The 12,281-nt window shown below is 40.6% G+C and overlaps 1 protein-coding gene across 22 annotated transcripts in view; it reads left to right on the plus strand.

Moving 5' to 3' along the window:
* ERC1 (ELKS/RAB6-interacting/CAST family member 1) overlaps positions 1 to 12,281 on the plus strand; it is a 535,420-nt gene that overhangs the window by 414,380 nt on the left and 108,759 nt on the right. For 4 of the 22 annotated variants that reach the window (XM_063593278.1, XM_063593281.1, XM_063593279.1 and 1 more), the window contains one exon: positions 2,167 to 3,919. The exons of 16 other annotated variants lie outside the window; for them this stretch is intronic. In XM_063593278.1, the coding sequence (XP_063449348.1) occupies positions 2,167 to 2,238 (72 nt within the window). In that variant the 3' untranslated portion in view covers positions 2,239 to 3,919. Of the gene's footprint in view, positions 1 to 2,166; positions 3,921 to 12,281 lie in introns of those variants that run through there. 2 more of the 22 variants (XM_063593280.1, XM_063593274.1) reach the window with 2 other exon arrangements.

A 12,281-nucleotide genomic window follows, 5' to 3' on the forward strand; every position in this document is an offset into this window, starting at 1 on the left:
TGGCTCTGCCCCTGTGTGCTCTACACAGATGTGTTATAGGCAGGCTGGGCTTTTCAGGACAGGCTGGGATTTTTTTTTTTTTTTTTTTTTTTTCTGTTTTTAAGAGTCAACTATAACAGTATAAAAGTAAAGGCTACAAACTTAAACAGATTTGGTTTGAATCTGGATAATCTCATTTACAACTACAATTTTGTAATCCTGTGCATTAGAATTAATTGTCACACCATATATTCTTTGATTCCAGTGTTTTGTAGGCGTATATTCTTTGATTCCAGTGTTTTGTAGGCGTGAGGGATACAAAAGCACAGTGCTCGTCTTAAAGGAACTCACAGGCTAATGCATCAAACCCTGGTTGTTGTAGTCATCTGGCAGACATTCTGTGTCAATCCGCTTCCACACTGCTGTAAAGTACTACCTGAGACTGGGTAATGTAAAGACAAGAGGTTTAGCTGACTCACAGATCCACAGGGCTGGGGAGGCCTCGGGAAACTTACAATCATGGCGGAAGGTGAAGGGGAAGCAAGGCACATCTTACATGGTGGCAGGAGAGCGAGCGATCAAGCGAGGAACTGCCACACACTTTTCAACCATCAGATCTTGTGAGAACTCACTGTCTTAACAGCAAAGGGGAGGTCTGCCCCCATGATCCAATCACCTCCCACCAGGCCCCTCCCCTGACACATGGGGATTACAATTCGAGGTGAGATTTGGGTGGGGACGCAGAGCCAAATCCTATCACGTTCTGTAGAAGGTAGTCCTGGCCTCGCCACCTTTTTCTGCTGACAGCTTTAGCAGGTCATCCAAACATTATGTAACTTATTTACCCATTCACTTCAGATTTACCTCACAGAGTTGGTGTGAAATTCAATAAGATAGCACACCTGAAGCGCTTAGAGTCCCCCCTTCCATTCCCTGTCACTGATAGCCCTGTTCGTGGTCAGAACTGTGCCATAGGTGACACACAGTACATTGAGGGAGGGGTAGTCTCAGTAAGCGTGGCTCTTGTTCCTTTTTTTTTTTTTTTTTTGAGGTGGAGTTTTGCTCTGTTCCCCAGGCTGGAGTGCAGTGGTGCGATCTCGGCTCACTGCAACCTCCACCTCCTAGGTTGAAGCAATTCTCTGCCTCAGCCTCCCGAGTAGCTGGGATTATGGGTGCCCGCCACCATGCCTGGCTAATTTTTTGTATTTTTAGTAGAGACGGGGTTTCACCAGCTTGGCCAGGCTGATCTTGAACTCCAGACCTCGTGATCCACCTGTGTTTGCCTCCCAAAGTGCTGGGATTACAGGCGTGAGCCACTGCGCCTGGCCTGGCTCTACTTCTTGGTTGTCTCTAGCCACTTTATTTAAATGTGCAGACTCACACAGTGTTCAGAATTACACAACCAGCACATGGCGTTCCACTCCTCTGAGGAAGAACGTATTTCTCAGGGCAGTTAGGAAAAAGAGGTAGAGGTACTTTTTATCCTTTCTGTTTTCCACCTGTTCTTTTTAATGATATGACTCTCATATAGAATTTTTAAAAAATAATTCTAAATTCTAATATGTCTTTCTTAAATCTTACATTTTCGTCATTGAAGAACATTTAAATGCCCGTCTGGCTGAAGTCCTCAACATTAGGAAAATGTCAACTCCCAAGCTACATCCCATCTCACTCGCCTTCGAGTTCTGTGATTTTCCACATGTTACCTCCCGTTCTGGGTATCCCCGAGTAGTATAACTTTTCAGAATTCTGTGAAAATAGAGCAGTGACAATAATGGCCACCACGTGCCACTTGACTGTCGTGCGCAGGGCATAGGGGCTTTACATCACCGGGTCTTCCCCACAGCTCTGGAGAGTGTCTTCATTATTTGGGGAAGCGCTTCAGACCCAAAAAGGTTAAAACTGGCTAAATTTCCATGAAGAAGACTAAGCGGTGGAGCTAGAATTAGAACTGATTCTCTTCTCACTGTCACCATCTTTTGTGAAGATTCCAGATGGTTGGTAATCAGATTGTATTAGAATTAGAATAATACAAACAATACTATTTTATGTTTTTATGATACTCATTTGTTCCCTGAGACACAGAAAAGGGGATCTATTTATACTCCAGCCCTTCCCCTCTCCATCCGTAAAGAATCAGAAACAAAAAAGAAACGGTGTGATTTGTTTCCCTTTTCACTGTTCCAGGCTGAGCATCACCTTTCGGTACACGCGGTCTTTCTCCCGTCGTCCCAGCACTACTTCCTTGAGATGAGATGACATCAGGTGATCCCGTTGGTCTTGAGAATGATCCCATATTCTTCAGTCAAGCATTTTCATACAGTAGTTTTCTACTGTGTTATGTGTATTTTACTTGCTTAATCCTCCCAAGACCGCTTTATTTCCCTAATCACTAAGTTCTTGATGGGAAGAGTATTTCACCGTTGCCCCAAGTACTTTCAGTAGGTGTGGTATGAAAAAATACCTGAATCAAGTGAATAATATTTTGAGTAACTGTCTTTTATTAACTTCTGTCCACTCTCTAGTGAACAGTTTTCAGTCTCTCTTGTGGCACTGCCTATGATACCTTTGCTCTTACTTGTTGTTTCATCGGTAAAGCTGAGTACTTTGACATTCACTGATTAGGTTGGGAAAACCAGCCTAAGCTTTGAATTGGCCGTTTCTGCAATCTAGCAGACATTCTAGCACACATTCACTCATCTGTGAACCCGCATTTGTACATGCTTTCACACTTCCCCATCCCTATTAGAATGCTGGTTACCATAATAACAGGATTCAATGCTCTGTCCACATATCCCACTCAGAAACAATTTGTCCTATAATATGGACTTGCTATCTTTCGATTCATTTATTTAGGGTTATTTTACTCCTTTGTTGTTAGCGAAAAGAAAATGTATATAGGTTAATGCCTTTCTTATTTTGACTTTAACCTTTTTTCTCACATGATGTAGGGCTGGCCATTGGCCCACCTTTAAATGGCTGTATATCATCTATCTTTTCCTCCTCGTGGAAAAGGCTACTGTCTATTATAGAAGCATGGTGTACTAATTATGAAGTTGCGGTTGAAAAGACACTTTATCATCACTCTAGCCACTTGGAACTTTCCAAATAAATCATTATTTGGACTAAAATTTCCCAGGCTTGTTTATAGTACAAAGGTGAATACCTTTTTGAAGGTTCAGTAAACTCTCTTTGTTAGGAACTGAGGGTTATGACAACAATAAAATATCTATTTCAGCTTTCAGTTTTGGTGGACATGTTCTTTGATCACAGCTTTTATGAGAGAAAATGCAGTTTTATTATTAATTCTTCTCTAGCCAAACTCAAATCATTTTACTGGTTTGAAATGTGTCGTCTTTACCTATCTCAAAGTTTTGAGTAAAGAATATAAATATATTGTTTTGTATATGAAAAATGTGATTTGTTCTCATTTACTAAAATTTGGGAAGAACTGGCTTAACATTGAACTGAAGAATGTAGGGGTCAGATACTTTTTTTAAAAAAGGCTCAAATTTGATTTTCAAATTCTTAGCCCAGGGCCCTGACCGCTCCCCGTTGGAGCAATATTTAGGACCGCCAAGTTGGAGACAGTAAATAATTGATTCTTACATGTCAGACTGATTGTCGGCTCTCTGCAGTATACATGAGTTGTTTTTGAACGAAGCTAAAATCTTGTGAAGACATACTAATAATCTAATATGAACCCAGTTAGATGAAAATCACCTTTTGGGACTTATTCTGTTCTATGAAAAAAAAATTATACAAAAAATTCTCCTAACTAGCCAAGAAAATAGACCTGTCTGTAGTCTACTTAGTGATTTAAAGCCTTTTCCTTAGACATGAAATCCATGATGGAAACTTGTTGCCAATAAGAATAATGGAGAATCAACCTTTAAAGCCACATACATGATGTAGAATTTCAAGTTGCCGTTATTCTGTATTGTAATGGTCAGCCAGAGAGACATGTGTCTAGTCAGTTGTATTAACTGCTTTCTACAGCAGTCCTCCCTTCCTTTTCTCTGTCCTATTTTCTGAACCAACAGAGGACTAAATTTTCTTACAGAGTCAGGAAGTTAAGACTTAAAATTTAAGGAATATGAGGGTAGAGTGTACCTTGTTGACTTACATTATTGCATCTGAACCTTCAGATGACATCCTGAAATAAATTGCATAGTTAGGGTATTTTATACCTATGATTCCCATTAGGGACTTCATGGTTTTGACAAATACACTATCAAAGGGAAGTACATCACAAAGAACACTATTTGCAGGTCAAATATTGACGAATTTAGGGAATATATTGTGTGATATTTTGGTCTAATTTTTCACTTTCAGTTTGTTGCTGTAATACACATAGGGAATTTTTAAAATATATGTATTTTAGATTTATGCTGTATTTGTAAATTCCCATAAATACATAAAAGGACCATGCTAAGCTGTCTTTGGGGTGGCCACACTAGTGTATTTTCCTCTCACGTTTTACCATAAGCAGCAAGAAGAAACCAGGCCCCCACCTTCATCACTTTAACTGGAAATCTACTTAGCTAGATCTCTGAGTTCATTCAGTACATTCTCCACTTTCTACACAACTGTAGGTGACATTGTTGCTAAAGTTCTGGTGCTGCATATCAAGGATCCCAGTAACAAGTTCCTTGCTTCCCTTGAAGATCCAGTGGCAGCCTCCTAAAAGCCCCTATTTCAGCGAACAGCCAATTCAGGGCACTTGAGGTTTGCACTAGTCTCTCCTCAGAATCTTTCCAGGTCTTCCAGTTTCCACCCACTACCCAGCTCCAAAGCCACACCGGCGTTTGAAGTTTTTGTTACAGTGTTACCCCATTCCCAGTTATGCCAAAATCTATTAGTTATCTACTACTGCATAAAAATTACCCTTAACTGAGTGGCTTAAAGTAGTAATTATTGTCTCACACAGTGACTGAGGGTCAGGAATCTGCAGGCAGCTTAGCAGGTGGTTCTGACCCGGGGTCCTCTGTAGGGTTACTTAGGACACGAGAGCCAGCTTCTCCAGAAGTGACCCGAGAGAGGAAGAGAGCAACCAAAATGGAATTTGCAGTGTCTTCCATAACCGAACCTCAGAAGTGACATACCATCACTTCTGCCTTATTCTGTTCACACAGACCAACCCTTATATAGTATAGGAGGGGACAGCACAGTGATGCGAATACCTGGAGACAGAGATCCTTGCAAGCCATCCTGAAGGCTGACTACCACAGCAAGTGCATGAATAAACAAATTTGGTATGTCCATGCAGTGAAATGCTGCTCAGCAGTAGATAGAAATGAACTACAAATACACACAGCAGGTTGGATGAATTGCAAAGACACACCGAGCAAAAATGGAGACACAGAAAAGTACATACTGTATGATTCCACCATACTATACAGTGTAAGAAAGCAGATCAGACAACAAAGCAGAACTTATTCATCGTTTCTTCCCCTCGTCAGCTCACTTGAGAGGCCTGCAAGGGGAAAGGGACAAGTTCCATTCTCTTTCACTCCTCTGCCTTCTTCATCTTCTGATGCTGCTTCTCTGGCCAACATTGTTTCCTTTGGGGTGGAGCAGCAGCCAAAAGATGCAAACCTGACAGCTTTCTGTAATATCACTTGACCCACAGAAAGCGCATGCATCCTCGCCGTGCCAAACGGTGAGAAATAGGCCGCCTCCGATACTTCTGTTTCCGTCTGCCATCTGTCTCCTTCTCAGATAAGCACAAGGCAAATCAACAAGTCTGATGGAATGAGATGCCAGTCTCCTTGACTTGTACTCACACTCAGTCTTTAGGAGTGGTTCTCTTTGAGCCCTCTCTGTCTTACCTAAGGCAAAGGGGACTCTTGTGAATGAACACGTAACTCTCCATGTGACAAGTCCTTCCAGCAGTAGCACTACGCTCACACCAGTCTTAGACAGATGGATGAAGGGCACCTGCTGAGGCAGTGGACTGCTGACAGTAGTGCCTTTTCAGCCACTGGCCGCTAAGCTGCCTTTATACATCTTGGTTGCTTAGCTCTTTTTTGTCACCTGCTTTGGGCCTTGGTCACCAATTCTATAACAACTGGAAAAGCCCATTCATCATACTATTAAAACTGTTTTACATTCTAAAAGAAGATAACAATGGTAGGATAAAACAGCAGAGAGCTCCTGAGTTGTTAGTGAATAAAGGGAAAATTAAATAGCAAGTATTGCAGCAGCTTAAGTGCTGCGGAAACTGTGGAAAGTAAAATGTTGTAAACATCTGTTCATCTCACTTAGTTTAAATCCTCGATAATGAGGCCAGCCTCAGAGAGCATTTATGTACCCATTTGTTTTGTATATGAATCTGTCATCTATAATGCCAGGTGCCTGTTTTATGACTGAGAAGACATTCCTCAAAACACATCTGTGTTAGGCACTGCCAGGGCCCCTTCACCTTGCCCTTGACGGTGCCTACTTCATATCTGCTGTGCACATCAGCATCAACCTCCCAGCTGTCCTGCATGATGTTATCTCCTTGATGGTGACTGTTGTTTTATCCTAGAAAATGAAAATTTGGTTAGAATATTCAGAATTTGACAGAAGAATGCAATTCCGAGAAAAACAGAAGATTACAGTTCAGTCTATATTTAATAATTCAACGGCCCTTATTTTTTTATTTACTTATTTGTTTTTAATAAAGACAGAGACTCACTCTGTTGCCCAGGCTGGAGTGCAGTGTGCAGTCATAGCTCCTGGCCTCAAGCCATCCTCCCACCTTGACCTCCCAAAGTGCTGAGATTACACACGTGAGCCACCACAACCGTCCTCAATGGCCCCTATTGACTAGTTAAGATAAAAATGTTAATCTTTTAAAAATTATTTTACCTCCTTTCAACCCTAAATTTGTGTATATTAAGTACTCAAATATATATACTTCTTCCTCTGAACCATTACAAACACTAAGATCAACTAGATTGTTCCTACTGATGGTATCCAGATTGTTTTGAAAGAAACTAGATGCAAACCATTTTCATTCACTGTCCTCACTTCTGGAGGACAGTGCCTTGCACTTCCTCAGCTCAATCTCCACTTTAAACTTCTCTTCAAGACTCATCATGATAGGTTGGAATTTCCTAGCCTGAAGTCACTATTTTTCCTTATCATTAGCAAAGCCATTCTGTGCTTTTTTCCATTCACGTATTCATTTTCCCTTGGCTTAAGTTGAACAAATGAGAAGAAAGGAGGGAGGGAGGGAGCAGAGAGAAAGAGAAAGAAACTTTTCACTTGGACTAGAGTTGTTAATTGTATTTATTCTTTATGTTAAGCCAGGTTATTCTTGGTGTGATTATTTGTTCAAATCTAAGAATTCCCGTTCTATAACCATTCCTGTCTTGTTTTCCTGTTTGTATGTATAGCGTGGTACAATAGAAATAGTAACTGAGTGTCAGGAGACCTGAGCTCTAGATCCAACTCTGTTGATAAATAAGTATATAATCTTGAACGTAATAACACCATCAACGAATATCAAACACTTCACACTTTACAAAGTACTATTCAGATCCTTAATAGCGCCTAACCCTAGGGCTGTATGGGCAAAGCAGATCTCATAAATAAAAGGAGTGAGTGGTTTAAAGCCACAGCAGAAAAAGAACTGTGAGAAAGTAGGGGCCACATGGTGTTGTCTACAGAGGCAGGCACTTCTAATTCCAGCTCTTGTGACCATGTAAGATGCGAGCCCTGTGTTATTCACGCATCCATGTTTCCCTGGAGAATTCAGATTTTTATACAAATCTCTTTATGTCTAAGTGTTGGCAGCTAATGTGTTTTTTATTTTTATATAAATCAGTCCACAAGGCTGATTTAATTGTGTTTGTTTTAACACAAATAAGGCCACAAGCTGCCTGACTTGCCTCTTCGGGCTTTATCTTCCTCACCTATAATATTGGGTGGATAGATCAAATGATTTTAAAGTCTAAAATTCATTATTTTCTGTATTTTGATAAATCAACATATTTACCTGTAGCTGTATCATCTGCTAAAGGCTGACATTAAGAGTTTAAAAAGAAGCAAATCAAAAAGCATAAGAAAACGTGTGTAAAGATTGTTTAACTCTGTCTATAGAAATTTGCTTTTTTTATGAAAGTATTATTTTATTAAAAAGTATTGCATTATGAAGATGAAAAAATATTGGTTTTTTTGAATCCTTCAAAGAAATAGATCATATTTTGATGAATTCTGCGATTGGAGTTACTAATAAGTAAAAAGTCCAGAGGCTGGGAATATGGGGAAACCTGGACTCATCCCAGGCTCCTTTCATCCATCTGTTGCATTTTTTTGTCATCATTTCCAGATGTAGGAAAATCCCTCACAACAATTTGATAAGACTCTTCCCTTCATTTCCAGTGTCAAATCTAACTTGCCTTTCCTATCGTCAAACTGCTGCCTTTTATGATGCCACAGGGAATTAATTTATAAATCTTCTGTGTTTCCTGATCCCTCTTGAATTGTCTCAATGCAGATAAATCAACCTAGGTTTCCTGCCCATAAGCTGGTGCCCTCCTCTCCCTGTTTCTTCTGTGTCCGTCAGGTGGTGTGACTTATAGCTGCCTTTCCTATGCTCATTGACCTTGGTCTGAGGATCTCATTAAGCATATGTAAAACTAGAAAGATTAGTTTGAGGGTCGTTCCCTCCTCCATTAAACTTCTCTTGGTGGGAACCAGTCAGACCAATATATTCCAAAAATCTGTTCCTGCTGCCTCTTTTGGTCTCTTTTGAACTAATGTAGATACTCATTAAAAGCAAATGTGAATTAGACAAGTGTGGTGGCATGCGCCTGTAATCTCAGCTACTCAGGAGGCTGAGGCAGGAGAATCACTTGAACCTGGGAGGCGGAGGTTGCAGTGAGGCAAGATCACACCACTGCACTCCAGCCTGGGTGACAAAACAAGACTCTGTCACACACACACAAAAAAAGCGAATGTGGAATTAAATGATATTTGCATTCAAGGATAATAGGAGTGGTGTTAAACTAGAATATTAGCTGTCACTGAGTGCCGTTTTCAGAAGCTGTAATTTACATGACCAAATGTATTATCACATGACTTTCTGGAAAACAGTATTCACGCCATTAGTCATCTCAAGAAAATACTGTTTAACGTCTAGGCAGCTGAGCCCTATTTTGAGTTCTTTATGTGAATTAATTCATTTAATCATCACTACAGCCCTCAGAAGTGGAGTTATCCTCATTTTACAGAGAGGGAAAGAGGTTAAGTAACTTGCCCTAAGTCGTAAGAGTAAGTAACTTGCCCTTGCCGTAGCTCATAAGTGGCTGAGCCAGGGCAGGATTCAGAGCCGATCATATCACTCCAGAGCTGACACTCCTGATCACTACACCAAAGTGTGTTACCATTATTACAGCATGTGCTTTTGGTGAGAGATTTCAATAGCCTTCAGCCATATTATTAATAACCCCATCATACTCTGTTGTAATAAATAGTACTTTAATCTACCCTTATTATAAATTACAGTGAAAATATATACATTACTGTAAAGGACTGCCCCCAATTTTAAAAAATTAAAATTCAGAATCCTGACAGGTCAAACTGTTTTCTAAATCTTGTGTTAAAAAGATGTCTTCTAATTTTAACAATTACCTTGTAAATAGTTGACTGGATTAATGAACAGCTGTACAGCAGAGGAGAGGGTAAAATGATAAGCTGATTTTTAAGCAGCTAAGTTCGAAAATCTGTGTGCTTATAACCCTAAATTACCATTGGAAATAATTTTGTTATTAAAATACTATTACTGTCATGTATACATAGACAAGATGTAGGCAAATCTGGTTCCAAAGTATTGCACAGCATTTATTAAGATAGTGTTTAGCCACCAGCATTTTTTTAATTTTAAGAATCAATTAATTTGCATACTTAACAGCTCATAGAGATGAGTGATTGGAAAGCTGTTGAAAAGTTCATAGAAAATAGTGACTGTTGAAGAAGGAACATCTATCATACCTGAAGTTCAATATTTTCCCCCTATATTTCAAAAGTTTTATGAAATATAAGAATTTAAATAAATAAATTGTTGAGCTTTAATACTAAAACAGTATTTGTGGTAGTTGGTTTTCAGGGTAGAGATGCTTAAAGTTTATGTTATTGCCAGCCTTGTTCCTGAATGGAGCATTTAGAATTGGATATGATGTTTTTCCTGGTCTTGCAGAAAATTACAACCTACTAATGGTTAAATCTAAAATTATGGGTTCTCAGAAAATAATTTGGAACATGTACAGTCTGGGCCTACCTAACTTTTAACAAGCTGATTCATTAGAAATATACAAAGAGATTGAATGGATATTACTGTGTTTAAATCTACATATGCACTTTACGAGCACACCCAAATTGCACACCTGAAACAAACACCAAACTGTCTCCTGAGACCCAGATTATAAAACACGCTTAGAGAAGCCTGGTTGGTTCTCAGTCATTGGCCTGAAGCCAGTGAAAGGACACAGTTGCATCATATTCCCCTAGTCTACAGTGTTTAACATTTCTTAATTTCAATTTCTGCTAAATGAAAGATTCTTATAAATCAAGTTTTCTTTTCCTAACAAGTTTCCTCCCAATTACCTTCCTATCTTTTTTTTTTCTTTTTTTGAGATGGAGTCTCGCTCTGTTGCCCAGGCTGGAGTGCAGTGGCGCGATTTTGGCTCACTGCAAGCTCCGCCTCCCGGGTTCATGCCATTCTTCTGCCTCAGCCTCCCGAGTAGCTGGGACTACAGGCACCCACCACCACGCCCTGCTAATTTTCTTGTATTTTTAGTAGAGACGGGGGTTTCACCGTGTTAGCCAGGATGGTCTCGATCTCTTGACCTCGTGATAACACCCGCCTCAGCCTCCCAAAGTGCTGGGATTCCAGGCGTGAGCCACCGCGCCCGGCCCCTATCTTATTATTGAGAAACAATAGCCAGGAAGAACAGAAGGAAACCTGTTTTTAAGGCTGGTTCTAGTTCAGCTAATTGCTATCTAGAGCTCTCTTTGTATTTAGACATCAAGACAACAGTCACAGCAGTGTTCCCTAAGCCCGCATTGCCCTCCTGAATGGTAGATGAAATTACCAGCACCTGACTTGCAGCTCTTATGGCTGTGCACTGAAGTAACTATTTCTCTTAATACATATTTTAACAATCTCAGATGAGACTAAGTGGGTCACTTACTTTTGTGTCGTCTAGTAAGGAGCCGTAACTGAAATATCCTCCTTTTTATTACCATAATGATATAACTATAGGAAAAGAAAAAACATGAGCCATGATTGACAGAAATTACTCTCCTTGTCAGAGATCATTTCCTCTGTTGCTTAAAGCTTCTTGCAATGCAGCCCTTTTTTTTTTTTTTTTTTTTGAGACAGAGTCTTGCTCTTTCGCCCAAGCTGGAGTGCAGTGGCACGAGCTTAGCTCACTGCAACCTCCGCTTCCTGGGTTCAAGCGATTCTCCTGCCTCAGCCTCCCGAGTAGCTGGGACTGTAGGTGCCTGCCACCATGCCCAGCTATTTTTGTATTTTTAGTAGAGACAGGGTTTCACCATATTGGCCAGGCTGGTCTCGAACTCCTGACGTTGTGATCTGCCCACCTCAGCCTCCCAAAGTGTTGGGATTACAGGCGTAAACCACTGTGCCCGGTCACAAAAAAAATTTTAATTGAAATGCATGCAGCCAGGCATGGTGGCTTATACCTGTAATCCCAGCACTTTGGGACGCCAAGGCAGGCAGATCACTTGAGGTCAAGAGTTTGAGACCAGCCTGGCCAACATGGTGAAACCCCGTCTCTACTAAAAATACAAAAATTAGCCAGCCATGGTGGTGCACACCTGTAACCCCAGCTACTCCAGAGGCTGAGGTGGGAGGATCGCTTGGACCCAGGAGGCAGAGGTTGCAGTGAGCCAAGATTGCACCACTGCACTCCATCCAGCCTGGGCAACAGAGCAAGACTTCGTCTCAAAAAAAAAAATACATTAAAAAGTACACATGTCTAAGTATACATGTCAGTGAAATTTTACACACTTATGTAACCAGCATCTACATCCAGGAAGCAGATGATTGCCGACACCCCAGCAACCAGTTCTCACACTCCGTTTTCAGGTACCATCCCCTGCCTATTCCTGCAGGAGTAACTGCTCTACTGAATTCTGACAGTATTGATTAATTGTATCTTAAAAAATCAAAACTTAAAGATTTTCTGTCAACAGAGCAACCAGGGACCCAGAGGCAGAAGCCAGGGGAGCCACCACAGGCAGAGGGCACAGCCTTGAGTCAGAGGATTGTTCTCAGACCTTGAAAC

Source organism: Pan paniscus, chromosome 10 (genome assembly GCF_029289425.2).
Source record: "Pan paniscus chromosome 10, NHGRI_mPanPan1-v2.0_pri, whole genome shotgun sequence".
NCBI lineage: Eukaryota > Metazoa > Chordata > Mammalia > Primates > Hominidae > Pan > Pan paniscus.